This window comes from Syngnathus typhle, linkage group LG9 (assembly GCF_033458585.1).
Source record: "Syngnathus typhle isolate RoL2023-S1 ecotype Sweden linkage group LG9, RoL_Styp_1.0, whole genome shotgun sequence".
In the NCBI taxonomy this organism is placed as follows: domain Eukaryota; kingdom Metazoa; phylum Chordata; class Actinopteri; order Syngnathiformes; family Syngnathidae; genus Syngnathus; species Syngnathus typhle.
In genome coordinates, this window is record NC_083746.1 from 14,957,501 (window position 1) to 14,977,968 (window position 20,468).

Sequence of the window (20,468 nt, forward strand, 5' to 3'; positions counted from 1 at the left end):
TGCCAATTTGTATGGCTTCGGTTTTGGAACTGTTCAGTTGAAGGAAGATGTATCTCATCCATGCTCTGATCTCCTCCAGGCAGTTGGAAAGGGTCTGTGTGGGTGATGATGAGGGGACCGGAGTGGAGCGTGGATTGGGGTTAGTCCGGAGGTATAACTGGGTGTCATCGGCATAGCAAAAGTGAAAAGAGGCTGATGACCTGACCCAGGGGGAACATGTACAAAATAAAAAGGAGGGGTCCTAGGATAGATCCTTGAGGGACACCACACGTGACAGGGGCTGTATTTGACTTGGAGGAGCCCAGGTTGACTTACTCTGTCCTGTCAGCGAGGTATGAGGTGAACCAGTCCAGCGTGGAGAGATGGAGACCAATGTTGGTGTGGGGACAGTTAAGGAGGATATGGTGGTCGACTGTATCAAAGGTGGATGAGCAGGGAGGGGGATCCAGAATCAGCGGAGATGAGGAGGTCATTGGTTACCCTCAGCAGTGCTGTCTCTGTGCTATGGGCAGTGCGGAAACCAGACTGGAAGGTTTCAAATAGTGAGTGGTGTTGATGGTGTTCCTGTAGCTGTATGGCAATAGCTTTTTTAAGGACTTTGGACAGGAATGGAAGAAGAGAGATGAGCCGGTAGTTGGAGAGACATTCTGGGTCGAGGCTGGGTTTTTTCAGGAGAGGCTTGATAACGGCGGTTTTGAGTGATGGCGGGACATGGCCTGAGTTTAGTGAGTGGTTCATTATTTGTGTGATAAGAGGGCTTATGCAGACAGGTTAGATTTGATGAGAGTTATAGGAATGGGGTCCAAGAGGTAGGTGGAGGATTTAAATGTTTTGATGAAACTCTCAACTTTGGACTGAGTGACAGCAGCAAAGGTGCTGAAAGGTGGAGGTTGAGGGCAGGCAGATTGCAGATTGGGGAGCCTGAGAGCTGAGACCGGATGGAAGTAATCTTGTCTTTGAAAAAGACAAGGAACCTGTTGCATTGTTCTACTGTTGATTCTGTATGTATTTGGTTTTTGGGGTTAAGGAGGTGATTTACGGTGGTAGAAAGCTTTTTTGAATTACCAAGACTGCTATTGATGATGCTTGAGTAGTAGATGGACCGGGCTTCTTTAAGGGCTGCTGCATAAGCCTTCTGATGTTCCTTGCAGGCCAGCTTGTGTACCACCCGGCCAGATGAATTAGCGCGCCTTTCAATGGCACACCCTGCAGTTTTCATCCTGCGCAGTTCATCAGTGAACCAGGGGGCAGTCCAGGAGAAAGACACAGTCCTTGTCTTGAGAGGGGCATGTACATCCAGGAGGCAGCGAAGGGAATGGTTGTAGTGTTCAACCAATTTAGTAGCTGAAGGAAGGTTAACCAAGGCCAGCATTTGGAAGTCAGAATGCGAAATGGCAGGGTTAATGTTTTTAAGTTTGCAAAAATGAATATCGCGTTTATGCTATTGGGCAGGAAATGTCCATGGAAATAACACTGTGGTCGGAGACGAGACACGGAGACTGTAAGATGACCAGGTCTAAAGTGTGCCCCCTGGCGTGTGTGGGAGCATCAACAGGCTGTGTGAGGTTGAGACAGTTCAACACATGAAATTAGCTGCCAGGGGAGAGGAGGGATTAGCAATATAAATATAAATTCACAAAATTATTCAACTAACTATTAAATAAATAACACGTTTATAAAACCATTTGTGTCACTCCAAATCATTAAATCCATCGATCAAATTCCTCGTCCTTTGTCAACAACGGCGCGTGTGCGCCCTGACGTCAGCCTCGTCGTTATTCCACAGATCTAGTATATAACTATATTGTAGCGTTAACGAAGTACAAGGAAAGACGTGGGTTTTGTTAACGGCTCTTTATTTAACAAAACAAACTTCCAGGCGTGTGGCGCCGTGGACTTCCAGCCACGGAAGTGGAAGAGAGCTCAACTACTGAACTGTAACGATAAAGACATATACAAGTTGCTACACGAAATAAAATATATCAAATAACTATAACCTAAATAGTTAACCGCCCCAAGCACCGGCGTCGACTTCCAGGCGTGTGGCGGCGTGGACTCTCATCCCCGGAGGTAGCACTTCCAGCCACGGAGGTGGAAGAGAGCTCCATAGAATAGGACCGGGCGTGCGTGAAAGCCATGTCAGAAACCCATCCACCGTCTCCGGACAGCCACCCCGCCTTGCACCGGCCCCCGACTTCCATCCACGGAGGTGAAAGAGAGCTCTGTAGAGTAGGACCGGGCGTGCGTAAAAGCCATGTCCGAGACCCATCCACCGTCTCCGGTCAGCCACCCGGCCTTGCACCTGCCCCAGACTTCCATCCACGGAGGTTTAAGAGAGCTCCGTAGATTAGGACCGGGTGTGCGTAAAAGCCATAATAGTTTTTCAAACCTTCTGTGTCACTCCAAAACATTAAATCCTTCAAACTCTTCGTCCTCCGTGTCACTTACAAACAAAGCCGCTAATGCTGCCGGTAGTATGTGGGTCCCTTCGTCATCTTCGTTATCCAGTGATCAATCTTTGTACTTTTTGTAAACAACCGCCGCGCCACGCTGCGCCACACTGCGCCGCTGACGTCACTTGAAATTCAAATTACAGTAATCCCCTGCTACATCGCGGTTTCACTTTCTTTTTTTGAAAATTTTTGAAAAAACTCACATATAAGTCGCTCCTCAGTATAAGTCGCCCCCCTACCCAAACTATGAAAAGAACCGCAAAATTATGGTATTTTGTTTTTATTTACATTTTACACAATTTCCCAACTTCAACAAAATCCGGTTTGTACTCTTTTCTTTGACATTAAACGAAAATAATAATAATAGTTTTTATTGTTATGCAGATGATACCCAATTCTATACGTCATTGGAAATAACAAATCCACGTAATTGCTGTCATCTTAAAGTGGGTCTTGCTGAGATTAAACAATGGATGTTTTTCAATGTATTACTTCTTAACCCAGATAAACATTACCCATGATAAAACCTGTGAAAATTGATAAAGAGTTGATAACTGGGCCTGCTCGTCATCAGCACCTTTTTAAGGACACGATTCTGAGTCTTGATAAATGTACTATTCAATATATAGCAAGAAATTACAGCAACAATATTTTAAGATAAGTGAAGATAAAATACTCAAAGAATACCTACAAAAAGGATAAAAGGGAAACGTCTCGCATTTATTCCAATGCAAAAAATAAACCGCACGAAATAAGCACAGTACAACTGGATACATTAAAGTGCGTGAACACGCATTATCTAAACCAGTGGTCCCCAACCACTGGGCCGCGGACCGGTACCGGTCCGTGAGTCACTTGGTACCGGGCCGCCAAGCCGCACAGAAAAAAGAATTATATACCTATATCGACGAGCAATTAATTCAGGTCAAGACACTCGTCCCGGTCACGTGACATGTTTCCCCAGTCGAGCCCGCAAAGCTAATACCGTTTTTTTCCGTGTATAGTGCGCAATATTTTACTAATTTATTGTCCTAAAATCTGGGGTGCGTATTATACATGGGTACAAAGAAAAAAAAAAAAATGTTTTTTTTTTAATTTTTTTTTTTTTTTTTTTTTTTTTTTTTTTTTTTTTTTTAAATAAAGTCATGGTACAACAAAACCAACAACAGGACTGACCGACAAAGTCGTGGAACAAAAAGACAGGGTGACATTACCAAAGACAGGAACAGAATGACAGTAACACATGCAATGATCCAACGGTGAGCGAGGGGCAGACAGGACTTAAATACAAAACACGTTACATCGATTGAGGTGACACAGGAAGAGCGGGGTGACACGAACAGAAACTATGGCAACCTAGACACATAGCAAAACTGGGGACGAGACATGACAAATCTCCCCCGAAATAAAACTCACCTTTCTTCTTGTTTGTTGTCAATCGCGCATCGCATTCAGCCATCCTGCCCAACACACTTAGTAAAATTCATAATTGACGACACATCGTTTGGTGCGATGGTGCAATCCTCGATGGTGTGTTATTGTCAAATATTGTTTGTTTTTTAATCTCCATCGCGGACCGGACGTCATACGGAGGCCGCCATTACAGATGCGCAGAACGGTTGCGCAAGACACGTCAGCTATATAAAGAGCGAGAGTTCAGTTCTCCACCTATTAGTTTCAATTCACAGTTTAATTAGCAGTTTCAATCAGCAAATAACAAAATGCGTATTACAGGTAATATTTTATTTCACAACACTTTGCCTTGTTCCTTTCGTCTCTGCTGTTCATTTCAAACACGCTCCATACGACCGCAATGCTCTTGTATCAGACGCTCGCTCGATCACCTGCTAGTTTGCCGTCTGCCACAATGTACCCTACACAAATCCGAAACATTTGTTGCGGCTCCGAGTCACGACGAGGGGCAAGTTTTGGTTTCCAAGGGTGTTTTTATTCCTCTTCAACGTCTCTCCCATACAGAGCCGCCGTGTGCGCACGGAGCGCGGTGGTGCGTTTAGGGGCAGTCGGAGAAATCAACGCCAACAAAAAAAATGACATCCAGCCTAGTTAAGACCATACCAAAGACTTTAAAAATGGGACCCATTGCCTCCCTGCGTGTGTGACGATCTTTGGGACTTAAAAAAAAAAAAAAAAAAAAAAAATTAAAACAAAATTTAAAAAATTCATAAAAATTGGGTGCGTATTATACATGGGTACAAGCTTTTTTCCAGCATCAGCATGCCATTGTTAGGGGTGCGTACTATACATGGGGGCGCACTATACATGGAAAAAAACGGTATGTGGCGACAGGCTAACTAACCAGGCAATGAAGCATTCAAAACTGTTTCAACACATGGAGACCAAGCATCCTGCAATAAAAGACAAACCTTAATAACTTCGGGTGTCATTGTCTCCGATTAAGTCTAGATGGGACCGGCTCGTTTCTGAGAAACAAACTCAGTGCTCCCACTAATTCAACATAATGGTGAGTTTTATTTTTGTCATTTGTACTTGTTTTTATGTCAGTCGTATCATTTTATTTCATCGTATTTATATATTTATTATAAATGTATTATTTATTTATATAAATGCCGGTCCGCGAAAACATTTCTGACACGTAACCGGTCCGTGGCGCAAAAAAGGTTGGGGACCACTGATCTAAACCATGACAGTGCTTAATGGAAAACTGGCCTGTTTTCGTTTAACAAGACTCAAACAAGATAACAGAAAAATTACATTAAATATTGGACACATACAACCAATTACCGTATTTTCCAGACTATGAGTCACTCCGGAGTACAAGTTGCACAAGCCCTAAAATACAAGTCGCATTTTTGGGGCTTTCCATGGGCTCACCACCTGTGGGAGGGGCAAAAGGGGTCGGGTGCATTGTGAGCTGGGCGGCGGCCAAAGGCGGCCAAAGGCGGTCAGATCCCTGGCTGCAGAAGCTGGCTCTTGGGACATGGAATGTCACCTCTCTGGCTGGAAAGGAGCCCGAACTGGTGTGCGAGGCAGAAAAGTTACGACTCGACATAGTCGGACTTGCCTCCGGTTCCGGTTCCTCTCGAGAGGGGCTGGAGTCTCCTCTTCCACTCTGGAGTTGCCCACGGTGAGAGGCGTCGAGCAGGTGTGGGTATACATAATGCCCCCCAGCTGGGCGCCTGCACATTGGGGTTCACCCTGGAGAACGAGAGGGTAGCCTCCCTCCGCCTGCAGGTGGGGGGACGGGTCCTGACTGTTTGTGTCTATGCACCAAACAGCTCAGAGTACCCACCTTTCTTGGGGTCCCTGGAGGAATTGCTGGAGAGCGCTCCTTCTGGGGACTCCATTGTTCTACTGGGTGACTTCTATGCTCACGTGTGCAATGACAGTGAGACCTGGAAGGGTGTGATTGGGACGGCCCTCCCGATCTGAACCCGAGCGGTGTTCTATTATTGGACTTCTGTGCTCGACACGGATTTTCTATAATGAACACCATGTTCGAACATAAGGGTGTCCATGTGTGCACTTGGCACCAGGACACCCTAGGCCGCAGTTCGATGATAGGCTTTGTAGTCGTGTCATCGGATTTGCCTCGTAAGGACAAATCACTAGGTGTTTACATACTGATAAGAACATCTGGGAAGAGGAGTTTGAGTGGACTGGATACAGAAGAGAAAATCTTTGACCTCTTGTTAAAACATAGCAGGGGAAGTTTTACGACATTGTGTAGGATGGGACAAGCTAGGTTATTTATTACTGGTTATATACATTCCAACCTAATCCTACGATCAAGAAAGTTTGAAAAACCCTGACTTTAATAGTCACTTGGAGGTTCATCTGGGGTGCAAGACAACAATGAGGCATGTTGTCTAACAACTGTCTCGGTAGATGTCTTGCTATTTGCGTCTTGTCTGACCAAGCCGATGGTGGGGGAAGATGCCGGTCCGACCTGACAGACCCAAACACTCTGTGAGGGTCTGCTGGGAACGTCTGGCAGAATCCCCTGTCAGGAAGAGCTTCAACTCCTACCTCCGACAGAGCTTTTCCCACGTCCCGGGGGAGGCGGGGGACATTGAGTCCGAGTGGACCGTGTTCCACGCCTCCATTGTTGAGGCGGTCGACCGGAGCTGTGGCCGTAAGGTCGTTGGTGCCTGTCGTGGCAGCAATCCTTGAACCCGCTGGTGGACACCGGCGGTAAGGGATGCCGTCAAGCTGAAGAAGTCCTATTGGGCCGTTTTGGCCTGCGGGACTCTGGAAGCAGCTGACAGGTACCGGATGGCCAAGCGGAACGCGGCTTTGGGGGTTGCTGAGGCAAAAATCCGGGCGTGGGAGGAGTTTGGCGAGGCCATGGAGAATGACGTTCGGACGGCTTCGAGGAAATTCTGGTCCACCATCCGGCGTCTCAGGAGGGGGAAGCAGTGCAACGTCAACACTGTTTACAGTGGGGATGGCATCCTGCTGACCTCGACTTGGCATGTCGCGAGTCGGTGGGGAGAATACTTCGAAGACCTCAATTCCACCTACACGCCTTCCATTGTGGAAGCAGGGCCTGGAGACTCTGAGGCGGATTCTCCAATTTCTGGGGTCGAAGTCACTGAGGTACCGTTTTTTCCCGTGTATAGTGCGCCCCCATGTATAGTACGCACCCCTAACAATGGCATGCTGATGCTGGAAAAAAGCTTGTACCCATGTATAATACGCACCCAATTTTAATGAATTTTTTTTAATTTTTTTTTTTTTTTTTTTTTTTTTAAGTCCCAAAGATCGTCACACACGCAGGGAGGCAATGGGTCCCATTTTTAAAGTCTTTGGTATGGTCTTAACTAGGCTGGATGTCATTTTTTTTGTTGGCGTTGATTTCTCCGACTGCCCCTAAACCAGTGCTTCTCAAATAGTGGGGCGCGCCCCCCTTGGGGGGCGCGGTGCTATTCCTGGGGGGGCGCGTGTGACCCTGGGGAACAGGCTTTTTTTTTGGCAGTACTAGAATAAAGTGTAATTGCGCGTTTACTACAGCAGGGGGCAGTGGCGCTCTCATTGTTACTTCTGTCACGTTTGCGACAGTGCAACATTTTACGACTTACAAGACAAGTTAGGATAGTCACGGTGGGGAGGGGGGGCGCGAATCGTTTTCTTCTTGCTAGGGGGGGGCGTAACAGAAAATAATTGAGTAGCACTGCCCTAAACGCACCACCGCGCTCCGTGCGCAGGGGAAAGAGGCGGCTCTGTATGGGAGAGACGTTGAAGAGGAATAAAAACAACCTTGGAAACCAAAACTTGCCCCTCGTCGTGACTCGGAGCCGCAACAAATGTTTCGGATTTGTGTAGGGTACATTGTGACAGACGGCAAACTAGCAGGTGATCGAGCGAGCGTCTGATACAAGAGCATTGCGGTCGTATGGAGCGTGTTTGAAATGAACAGCAGAGACGAAAGGAACAAGGCAAAGTGTTGTGAAATAAAATATTACCTGTAATACGCATTTTGTTATTTGCTGATTGAAACTGCTAATTAAACTGTGAATTGAAACTAATAGGTGGAGAACTGAACTCTCGCTCTTTATATAGCTGACGTGTCTTGCGCAACCGTTCTGCGCATCTGTAATGGCGGCCTCCGTATGACGTCCGGTCCGCGATGGAGATTAAAAAACAAACAATATTTGACAATAACACACCATCGAGGATTGCACCATCGCATCAAACGATGTGTCGTCAATTATGAATTTTACTAAGTGTGTTGGGCAGGATGGCTGAATGCGATGCGCGATTGACAACAAACAAGAAGAAAGGTGAGTTTTATTTCGGGGGAGATTTGTCATGTCTCGTCCCCAGTTTTGCTATGTGTCTAGGTTGCCATAGTTTCTGTTCGTGTCACCCCGCTCTTCCTGTGTCACCTCAATCGATGTAACGTGTTTTGTATTTAAGTCCTGTCTGCCCCTCGCTCACCGTTGGATCATTGCATGTGTTACTGTCATTCTGTTCCTGTCTTTGGTAATGTCACCCTGTCTTTTTGTTCCACGACTTTGTCGGTCAGTCCTGTTGTTGGTTTTGTTGTACCATGACTATTTAAAAAAAAAAAAAAAAAAAAAAAAATTAAAAAAAAAAAAAAATTAAAAATTTTTTTCTTTGTACCCATGTATGATACGCACCCCAGATTTTAGGACAATAAATTAGTAAAATATTGCGCACTATACACGGAAAAAAACGGTAGTTAAAAAACTCCTCTGTGGCAAGGCCCCGGGGATGGATGAGATCCGCCCGGAGTTCTTAAAGGCTCTGGATGTTGTGGGGCTGTCATGGCTGACACGCCTCTACAACATTGCGTGGGCATCGAGGACAGCGCCTCTGGATTGGCAGACTGGGCTGGTGGTATCCCTCTTTAAGAGGGGGAATGGTGGGTGTGTTACAATTGCAGGGGAATCACACTCCTCAGCCTCCCTGGTAAGGTCTATTCAGGGGTGCTGGAGGGGAGGTTTAGGGTTAGGGTTAGAGGGAGGTCGAACCTCGGATTCAGGAGGAGCAGTAAGGCTTTCGTCCTGGCCGTGGAACAGTGGACCAGCTCTACACCCTCAGCAGGATCCTCGAGGGTGCATGGGAGTTCGCCCAACCAGTCCACATATGTTTTGTGGACTTGGAGAAGGTGTTCGACCGTGTCCCTCGGGAGGTTTTGTGGAGGGTGCTTCGGGAGTACGGGGTGCCGAGCCAACTGATAAGGGCGGTTTGGTCCCTGTATCACCGATGCCAGAGTTTGGTCCGCATTTCCGACAGTAAGTCGGATTCGTTCCCAGTGAGGGTTGGATTCCGCCAAGGCTGCCCTTTGTCACCGATTCTGTTCATAATTTTTATGGAAAGAATTTCTAGGTGCAGCCGAGGCGTTGAGAGTGTCCGGTTTGGGGACCTCAGCATCGGGTCTCTGCTTTTTGCAGACGACTTGGTGCTGTTGGCTTCTTCAGGCCGTGATCTCCAGCTCTCACTGGAGCGGTTCGCAGCCGGGATGAGGGTCAGCACCTCCAAATCCGAGTCCATGGTCCTCGGTCGGAAAAGGGTGGAATGCCCTCTCCGGATCGGGGATGAGATCCTGCCCCAAGTGGAGGAGTTCAAGTATCTTGGGGTCTTGTTTACGAGTGAGGGGAGGATGGAGCGCGGGATTGACAGGCAGATCGGTGCAGCGTCGGCAGTAATGCAGACTCTGTACCGATCTGTCGTGGTAAAGAGAGAGCTGAGCCAAAAGCCCAAACTCTCAATTTACCGGTCGATTTACGCTCCTTCCTACCCTCACCTATGGTCACGAGCTATAGGTCGTGACCAAAAGAACGAGATCCAGGATACAAGCGGCCGAAATGAGTTTTCTCCGCAGGATGTCCGGGCTCTCCCTTAGAGATAGGGTGAGAAGCTCGGTCATCCGAGAGAGTAGAGTCGCTACTCCTTCACGTTGAGAGGAGCCAGATGAGGTGGTTCGGGCATCTCATCAGGATGCCTCCTGGACGCCTCCTTGGGGAGGTGTTCCGGGCATGTCCCATCGGTAGGAGACCCTGGGGACGACCCAGGACGCGCTGGAGAGACTATATCTTTCAGCTGGCCTGGGAACGCCTTGGGATCCCCCGGGATGAGCTGGATGAAGTGGCTGGGGAGAGGGAAGTCTGGGAGTCCCTCCTAAAGCTGCTGCCCTCGAGGCCCGACCCCGGATAAGCGGAAGAAGATGGATGGCATTTTGGGGGAACTTTATTCGACAAAATCCAACACCAAGAACAGACATGAATAGGCAACAACAGGCTAAACGATACAGTATGCTAACGTTACATAAACACAAACGAGGAACTGAGAACGTGCCTGATGCAACATATTAACAGTTATTCAAATAACTATAAAATGAATAAGTTTATCAAACCATCCGTGTCACTCTAAATCATTAAATTGATTGAAATCTTTGTCCTCTGTGTCACTTCTAAACAACGCTGCTGCTGACTCCGGAAGTACATGCGGCGCTGACGTCAGACTCATCGTCAGTTGCGGTTCCAATTATTCGACAGGCCTATATAACGATATATAAACTACAGTAATCCCTCGTTTATCATGGATAATTGGTTCCAAAAACCACCTGCAATAAATTCAATCCGCGAAGTACGGTCACCAACAAGAAGTACTGGGCAGGCTAACGAGGTAGCGGAAAGATGCTAATTTGCGATCGTGCTAACACGCGAAAACGGACTTCTAAAGGAATGTAAACGAACTTTTGGTGCAATACTACATTGTCCTAAAGGGTAGACACGTTTCCTCAATTTAGAAGTTTTATTTGGACTTTTAAATGTTTTTTCAATTTGGAAAAGAAATCTGCGATATAGTGAAGCCGCGATAAACAAAACGCAAAGTAGTGAAGGATCACTGTGTATATGAAATAACTATAACATATATAACAAGTTTATCGAACCATTCGTGTCACTTCAAATCATTAAATCCATCGAAATCTTTGTCCTCTGTGTCACTTATAAACAACGCCGCTGCGGACTGCGGAAGTACATGCGGCGCTGACGTCAGTCTCACCGTCCCTTGCGGTTCAAATTATTTCACAGGCCTATATAGTAACTAGATATAAACTATATATCAAATAACTATAACAAATAAATTTATCGAAACATCTGTGTCACTCCAAATTATTAAATCCATCGAAATCTTCGTCCTCTGTGTCAATCTCTGTCCTCTGTTTTATAAACAATTCTTGACTCCGGAAGTCAGTTAATGGATTCAGACTCATTGTCAGTTGCGGTTGCAATTATTCCACAGTCCTAGTCCAACCTCATATGGTCTAAAGTGGAAATAACATGTAAAGTGATCTACTCCCTTTTGAACAAATAAATTTACTATAAAGGGAAAATTATAATGCAATATCATTTTTTCCTTTTTTTATGTTCTATTGTACTATGGAGTTATCATTTTCTGTATGTTTTACTTTTTTCTTGTATTTCTTTTAATGTTCAAAATAAACAAACAAACAAAAAAACCTGTTAATGATTAAGTAATAATAACTTCACATTTAAGTTGCTCCTGATTATAAGTCGCACCCCCGACAAAACTATGAAACTGCGACTTATAGTCCGAAATATATGGTACATCATTGGCCTTTTGTGCCACTGTATTGCAAGAACTAAAATATCAAACCAAACCTAGACCTGTAGACCAAATCTTCAAAAATTATGTAAATTGTGTGTTTTTATCTAAAAACGGAAAATACTCAAAACCTTATGCAAACACAAAGCATCTTTGAAAAATAGTTAATTTTCCAACATACCTTTTGCTGTGCTCTTTACAGCCTCTCCAGTCTGAGAGGTGCACAATGCTGACATGCAGGTGCTCAGTGTGCCCCAGCTCTTCAACAAATAACACTACAAAAAAAGCGCAAACATTGGTACAAGTAGGAAATATTTTAATCTTGGACAAAGTTTCAAGTTTCAGCTAAATCACAACTATACAGAGGGAGGAAAAAGTATGCGAACTCGCATTTTCTTTAAATTCTGTATTCAGTATTTCACACAAAATATTGACATTTTGGTCCGATTTTGACATTTCCAGTTGGGGTGTACTCACTTTTGTTGCCAGCATTTTACACATTCATTGTTGTAGTTTGAGTTACTTTGAAGTACCGTGTTTTTCCGTGTATAGTGCGCCCCCATGTATAATACGCACCCTAAAAATGGCATGCTGATGCTGGAAAAAAGCCTGTACCCATGTATAATACGCACCCAATTTTTATGAATTTTTTTTTTATGAATTTTTTTTTTTTTTTAAGTCCCAATGATCGTCACACACGCAGGGAGGCAATGGGTCCCATTTTTATAGTCTTTGGAATGGTCTTAACTAGGCTGGATGTCATTTTTTTTGTTGGCGTTGATTTCTCCGACTGCCCATAAACGCACCACCGCGCTCCGTGCGCGCACGGGAAAGAGGCGTGCGGACGTGAAAAAGGCGGCTCTGTATGGGAGAGACGTTGAAGAGGAATAAAAACACCCTTGGAAACCAAAACTTGGTGATTTCAAGTTTCATTTCGAGGGACATTTGTCACGTCTCGTCCCCAGTTTTGCTATGTGTCTAGGTTGCCATAGTTTCTGTTCGCGTCGCCCCTCTCCTCCTGTGTCACCTCAATCGATGTAACGTGTTTTGTATTTAAGTCCTGTCTGCCCCTCGCTCACCGTCGGATCATTGCATGTGTTACTGTCATGATGTCTGTTTGCTTTCTGGTCCTGTCTTTGGTAATGTCACCCTGTCTTTTTGTTCCACGACTTTGTCGGTCAGTCCTGTTGTTGGTTTTGTTTTCTAAAAAAAAAAAAAAAAGAAAATTGGACCGCAGCTTTTGTCTTACGAGGTACAAATGATGGGGGAGAACAGATAGAAAGGGGGGAAAGAGCGCGAAGGGCAAGGAGCGCGGAAGGCGCGAAGGACAAGTGCAGGTGCGCAAGGGCGCAAGGGGCAAGAGCAAGAAGCGCAGGGGCCTTTTTGGGGCGAACATCTGTGCTGTCGAGAGCTGAAACATCTTTGCTCTTGGGGCCACTCTAACTTTTGGAGGGACATCACTTTGACATCGGTTGAATAAATCTTTTCCCAATCAGCCGTGTGTCACCGAAGTGCTTCCTTACCCGGACCAGCCATCGACCACTGAGTGTTTTTTTGGAGACCAGCGAAACAACAAAGACCATTCACCACAATGATTTTCTTAAAAATAAATAAATAAAAAAAAAAAAAAAAAAAAATTGTACCCATGTATAATGCGCACCCCAGATTTTAGGACAATAAATTCGTTAAATTTTGCGCACTATACACGGAAAAAAACGGTAACAATAAATTTACTTTGCTATCCAAGCTCTACAGCAGGGGTGTCAAACTATATTTTTTCGCGGGCCGCATTGTAGTCATAGCTTCTTTCGGAAGGCCATTATGACTGTCAACCCAAAAACATGTATGAGCACTGTTAGAGTGGTGCTCACTCTAACTTATTTTGCAAGAACAACTCGGAGACAAGTTAATCGTTTTAGACACCTGCAGGCGGAGAGTTCACTCGTCGCTGTGCTTACAGCGATGGTCGAATGAAGTCTGACTCTCGCTTCCCACAAGACAAGAGCATCTTTATTACGAGAAAAAGGGTGGGGGTGACAGTGGACTGAATAGACAAGTTAAAGCCCTTGACCTCTAGATTAGCAGAGCAGGGGATGTTTTACGACATTGTGTAGGATGGGACAAGCTAGGTTATTTATTACTGGTTACACACCAACATAAGCATAAAACTAATCTACCTAGGTTATTTATCAGGGCTCGAAGCTTACTTTTTGCCCAAGTTGCCCTCGGGCAAGTTGGAGAAAATTTTACTTGCCCGAAACAAAATTTTACTTGCCCGAATTTTTTTGGAGTGGATTTTTACTTGCCCGACACATTTTTGCAATAAAAAAGACAACACTATAAGTTTTGCCTTCATATGTTTTTATTCCATCATATTGTGCCTGCAGCCTGTTTTAATACAGTGTAGAACTTTTGATGCAATTAAACCACACTAGTCTACTGTAGTACCAAAATTCATTCAGTCCCTCCTGGCCCTCTGCCTTTCCATGTATTCTGCCCTCCTGGCCCTCTGCCCCTCCTCCCTCGCTCAACCGGAAACAAGCTCTGCTGGTGCGCAGGCGCAGAAGAGCCAGGGACGAGTGAGGGAGCATGCATTTAATTACGAAGCGCTTTGCCGTTATCAATGTATTGCAGACTTACACGAGAAACTAACCGCTCCCTAGAAAACAAAATGTCGGACCAGAAGCGGCAGAAGTTGCGAGAAATTATGCACAAAATCGTCTTTTTACAGCTTGAAAACACGGTATTATGGCAGGGCAAGTTCGGGCAAGTGAGGAAAAATTCTACTTGCCCGTCTGCCATCGCTACTTGCCCCGGGCAATCGGGCAATCGTTAGTTTCGAGCCCTGTTTATTACCGGTTACATACATTCCAACATAATCATATGATCAAGATAGTTTTGGAAAACCCTGACAAGCACCTCACATCATATACAGTTAAAGCTACAAAAAAACGGACAAATAACTTCAGATTCGTAAAAACTGGTCAAATATTAAAAAAAAAAAGATATTAAAAGTGAAGACAATTTGCAATTCTAGTAATGACACGAATTTGATGCACAATTTGTCTTCGCGGGCCACATAAAATGATGTGACGGGCCGTATCTGGCCCCCGGGCCTTGAGTTTGACATCTGTGCTCTACAGTGACTACTTCACATTGTCTCAAAGTGTCATTTCTTCAGTGTTGTCCCATGACAAGATATAATTAAATCATTGCAGAAATGAGAGGGGTGTACTCACTTTTGTGAGATATTGTAATTTGCTCATGAGTCTGATCATCTAAATTAGTTCTTGAGGGACACTTTCTTGCATGTTTTAGATATTTCCTTCCTCAAACACACCTGGTTCAAATCATCAGGTCATCAGCAAGGGCTTCAGAAGCCTGATAACAATCCTGGATCCTTCGAATCGGCTTGTTAAAGGAGAGAGACATCTAGCCGGCCAGAGTTGCAGGGCTCGAAACTAACGATTGCCCGATTGCCCGGGGCAAGTAGCGATGGCAGACGGGCAAGTAGAATTTTTTCCTCACTTGCCCGAACTTGCCCTGCCATAATACCATGTTTTCAAGCTGTAAAAAGACGATTTTGTGCATAATTTCTCGCAACTTCTGCCGCTTCTGGTCCGACATTTTTTTTTCTAGGGAGCGGTTAGTTTCTCGTGTAAGTCTGCAATACATTGATAACGGCAAAGCGCTTCGTAATTAAATGCATGCTCTCTCACCCGTCCCTGGCTCTTCTGCGCCTGCGCACCAGCAGAGCTTGTTTCCGGTTGGCGGATACGAAGGCATATGAAGGCAAAACTTATAGTGTTGTCTTTTTTATTGCAAAAATGTGTCGGGCAAGTAAAAATCCACTCCAAAAAAATTCGGGCAAGTAAAATTTTGTTTCGGGCAAGTAAAATTTTCTCCAACTTGCCCGAGGGCAACTTGGGCAAAAAATAAGCTTCGAGCCCTGAGTTGCACGCTGTATGAGCCATTTTTTTCCTTTTGCATTATTTTTTGCATTGTTGTAATTTAGCTCCATGCCACTAGACGGACTCTTATGCATTGTCATGCATTGTACTGGGATGCATATAAAAACCCGGCAGGGGTTGACAGGAAGCCAACAGCTTTCGAGTGTGTCAATGCCTTGAAACTACCATTGTTTATGGCGAGAAATATACAGTATGTGGTTATTTTGGTTACTTTTATGTTACGAGTTATTTGCCATGTTGTTCATGTGGAATATAAGCCTGCACGTCTTTTCTTTACCTTCACCAACCAAACTCTCCGACTGCTTACTTCGGGTGCAAAGACACACGTCATACATAACACTCCATTTATCAGCCCCAGGAATATATATATAGGACTATATAGGGTTTAGCCAATGCAATAGGTCGAAAACGGCATCATTTAGATTACTGTTCATGGCGTTTGTTTGGAAATTCCGATTGTGAGGAGGGCAAATGTTTGGTGTTGCCTAGCACTGGAGCTAAGCTATCAGCAGTGCTAAAAGTTGGTAACATAATTCTGTACAAAATGACAAAGTTGAAAGAATGATGAATGGATGAGGTGCGACAGTTTATGTACAAGGATGGAGGAGAATGTTTACAGGAAGGTCACTTGGAGATAAAACCAGCAGGAGGTAGACAGCCAAGAACCCGGCCAAAGATGATCGTCAAGGCTGAAAGATGGAAAGGAAAACAACAACCCCCACACACATTAAATCGCCCATAATCAGCACCCACTCCCATGGAATCAAACTCTCTTGCGAACTCGCCCCACCCCAAAGACTCATCACCCATCAAACTCGGCCCACACTGGCATGTGGAAGTGAATATAAGCTGAGCAAAGAACCTTGAACGTTGCCTTTTCTGAATGGAGCCTTTCTGCTCTTGAGCATGGTTGCACGAAAGGCCCGGCCAAATCCAACAAGGTCTCTTAACTTTTGCTGCAACCACAAAACATTATGATTCTCCTTGTTCATTTTCATTTGCAAAATGCACAAGAGCTACCACGCACAGAAATGCCTATTTATGATGGAGATCCTATGAAGTTTAACTATCAGAGCCTTTGAACACTGTGAAAGCCAAAACAACATGTAAAGGAGATTGCTTTTACAACCTTGAGAAATTCACTAGGAAGCCGCCAAGAGAAATGGTACATAGCCACCTTCACATAACTGCTGAAACAGTGTTTGCAGCAGCAAATAAGTTGTTCAAGGAGCAATTTGGAAATGAATTCACTGCAGCATATATGGAAAAGGTCAGGGAGTGGCCGAGCATGAAGGCTGAGGACCCTGAAGCACTCATGGCTTATGGACTTTTCTTATGGTCGTGTTCCAATGCCATGGCTGTTCTTCAATATTTGGAGGAACTTAACATGCCACCTAACCAGATGCCAGAAACCTCCGTATAAACTCAGAGATAAGTGGCGAACTAAATTGCCATACTGGAAAAAATTAGTCGAAGAGCACAATTCTCAGACATTGTGGATTTTGTTGAGTGCCAGGTGAGAATCACTTCAGATCCAGTTTTTGGCGATATACAGGATGGCTCACCTGCTGTCAAAAGGGCAACCAGGTCATCAGGTGAACCATGTCTGAGTGTCAGCTTTTGGCCCAGACGAAACAAGCGGACTAAAGGATTTCTGATCTGAATACACCCCAATACATGCCATTCCCTGCATGTATTTCAACATCAGCGGTCATGCATTGGATCAAAGCTTTAACATGGGAAGAAAGCTGCATAAGAACAAACTGGATTGCTTAAACGAAAATGACTTGTGTTTCAGTTGCTTGTGCACAGGGCATCTGAGCAAGAACTGCGACACTCGCATCACTTGCAAAATGTGTCATAGAACCGACCCCATTGTTTTACACATCGGAGTAGTTTCGGTTGGGGCACCAACCTCGGCATTAGACCAAGGAGTCACAGCCAGTAAACCGCCAGCGAGCATGAGCGACTCAGTCACTGATATGCAGAGTTTCACCTTCGTGCTGCAACCGGAGAGGAAAGCCTTAGCCACCTTGGTACAAGGGACAGTATAGTAAGCAGACACAGCTTCATAAACAGGAATGATACCAAGGAAGATGTGTTTGTTCATCAAGCTGCAATCAAGAAAGACAACCCAAGGAAATTCCTCTGGGGTGTTGGCAATGGCGAGGTGGTAGAGTTTGATGTGTTAAAACATCACACAATCTGTATTAAGGATAATTTGCTGCCTCTGCTCTGACTTGCTGGGGATACACTGGGACCTTGTGTACACTCTATGTCAGTGGTCACCAACACGGTGCCCGCGGGCACCAGGTCGCCCGTGAGGACCGCATGAGTCGCCCGCAGGACTGTTCTAAAATTAGCTCAAATAGCGGCACTTGTCAGTGAGCTGCATCTATTTATTTTACAGTCAAACCAGGGCTCGAAACTAACGATTGCCCGATTGCCCGGGGCAAGTAGCGATGGCAGACGGGCAAGTAGAATATTTTCCTCACTTGCCCGAACTTGCCCTGCCATAATACCATGTTTTCAAGCTGTAAAAAGACGATTTTGTGCATAATTTCTCGCAACTTCTGCCGCTTCTGGTCCGACATTTTGTTTTCTAGGGAGCGGTTAGTTTCTCGTGTAAGTCTGCAATACATTGATAACGGCAAAGCGCTTCGTAATTAAATGCATGCTCTCTCACCCGTCCCTGGCTCTTCTGCGCCTGCGCACCAGCAGAGCTTGTTTCCGGTTGGCGGATACAAAGGCATATGAAGGCAAAACTTATAGTGTTGTCTTTTTTATTGCAAAAATGTGTCGGGCAAGTAAAAATCCACTCCAAAAAAATTCGGGCAAGTAAAATTTTGTTTCGGGCAAGTAAAATTTTCTCCAACTTGCCCGAGGGCAACTTGGGCAAAAAATAAGCTTCGAGCCCTGCAAACCTCGGTTTCCGAACGCCCCGGTCCTCGAACAAATCGGAATTTGAATAAAAAATTCGAGATTTTTTTGCTTCGGTTGTTGAACAAAATTCAGAGGTCGAACCTCGAGAGATGAGCCGAGAGGACCCGAGAAAACCCGACCGCGCGGCCCAGATGTCGACTGACTCCGTAGTTATTGTATTTTCGTTACTTTGAGGATTGTATTAACCCCTAATCATGCTTCCAAAGAAAGCAAGTGGGAGCAGTAAAGCCATCCTAAAACACAAAGACGCTCTTAAAGCAATGCGACAGTGAGCGCCAGGCCAGCGGGCTGCGGTTGCGTGACCGGACCAAATTAAGCTCCCTGCGCACTGAGGTCCACTTAAATTTTGAAACATACATCAGGACTTTAAAAATATTTTCTAAATTTCAGCGACGGCTCACCACATAATTTTATGTAGACTGCGAAGACACATTGTGCAACGACTTCATGTGTCAATACTAAAATTATAAATTGTCTTCACTTTTATCAGTACCATTCATTTTTTTAAAATGCTTAAAAAATAAAAATAGGTTTTTACTGTTTTTAATTGTACTGTATATAAGAACAGGCAACTGGGAACTATGACTACGATGTGGCCCGCGACAAAAATGAGTTTGACATCGTAACTGACAGGAGCAACAACCAATCAGAGCGCCGACAATTTTAAAAATGACAAAACCTTTTGATCCAAAATTAAAATAAAGCGTGCGAGTGTGACATGCGACAGAAAGATGACAACTCTGATGTACGGTTATCTGTGGTCGTTTTAATTCACATTAGTAGTGCAAATCTTATCGGACTTGACCAAGAATGTAAGCCTTGATCAACACAATATGATTAGTGGGGAATATCTACTGACTAATTAAATTACTACACGATGACGTGAATCGGCAATTACCTTTGATGTCCATAGTTGCCTTACAAGCAATATAGGGATCGACATGTTCCTCGTCTTTTTTTACCTTCTTGTCACGTGTGTCTCGGTGTCGTAATATCCTGCTCCTCCTCCACCTCTTTTGAAGGCCCTGTCCAAATTCACACACTATATATATACGCTCAATAGAAGTGCACGCGGTATTTCGGAGCACATGCTACAAGCCTGCAATATTAGCAGAATTGAGACAGAGCGTGCTACGTCATTGACCTGCAAGGTTGTTGTTTCGCCAGTTTTTTTTTGCTTAAAATAATTTGGGAAAACTACAGTAAAGTAGTAGTAAATTACAATTCGGGCTCCGGTGTAGGTACCATGGCTATGTCCAAATTCAAAGACTGCGTCCTCCATGGCCAGTGCGTAGGCTGGACGAGTGGGCGTGTCAAGCAATGTCAAATGCGTTGCTGTAGTGCAGGGGTCACCAAACTACGGCCCGCGGGCCGGATACGGCCCGCGGGACCGTTTAATCCGGCCCGCCAACCCTGAACAAATTGTATTATTAAACTTTTTTTTTTTTTTTTGCTCATTTTGCCTGCAATGACTGCGTTTGCCCAGTAGATGGGGAAGCGCTCGCCTGCGCATTTACTACCGGAAGCCGTGTCAGAAAGCTCGGTGCACACTCACAAGTGCGTGTACGGACATGGCGCACTCGCGCTCTATTTGTATCAGTCCCGAATTTAGAGCGTGGGCTGTGACGACAGCATTCTTGTAATTTGCGCGCTGAGCTTTCAGATGCAGTTTTGCGCTAAAGCCACCCACAAACCTTCCCCTGGAATCCTTCCGTTAAAATGTCGCCCAAGTAAAGCAGGGTGAACACAGTGCCGAGCGTTTAAAAGAGTTGCCAATTTGGCTCGACGTACGCGACGTGACGTTCAGCCACATGAACGTCAACATCTACCCGTCACAGATCGAGGTAAACGGACAAACACCTCGGATCTCGCCTAAGAATTGCCACAACAAATTTTACTCCAGACTATGACGCACTATCAAACTTTAACAAAAAAGACAGCAGTGTCTACAAGCCTACTGGAACCTACAAAAGGATTATAAGGAAGGAACACAAGAACTTTAAGAGACTGCTCATATGTGTCA

The 20,468-nt window shown here is 45.0% G+C and overlaps 1 protein-coding gene across 2 annotated transcripts in view; it reads right to left on the minus strand.

Annotated features, from left to right (window-relative positions):
• The window catches only part of ndufv3 (NADH:ubiquinone oxidoreductase subunit V3), a 37,612-nt gene extending 17,903 nt beyond the window's left edge, over window positions 1-19,709 (minus strand). The window contains exons 1-3 of one of the 2 annotated variants that reach the window (XM_061286446.1): window positions 19,691-19,709; window positions 19,344-19,470; window positions 11,713-11,806 (exon numbers count right to left, since the gene is read on the minus strand). In XM_061286446.1, the coding sequence (XP_061142430.1) occupies window positions 11,713-11,806; window positions 19,344-19,388 (139 nt within the window). In that variant the 5' untranslated portion in view covers window positions 19,389-19,470; window positions 19,691-19,709. The other variant, XM_061286445.1, reaches the window with a different exon arrangement.
• Between the last annotated feature and the right edge of the window lie 759 nt (window positions 19,710-20,468).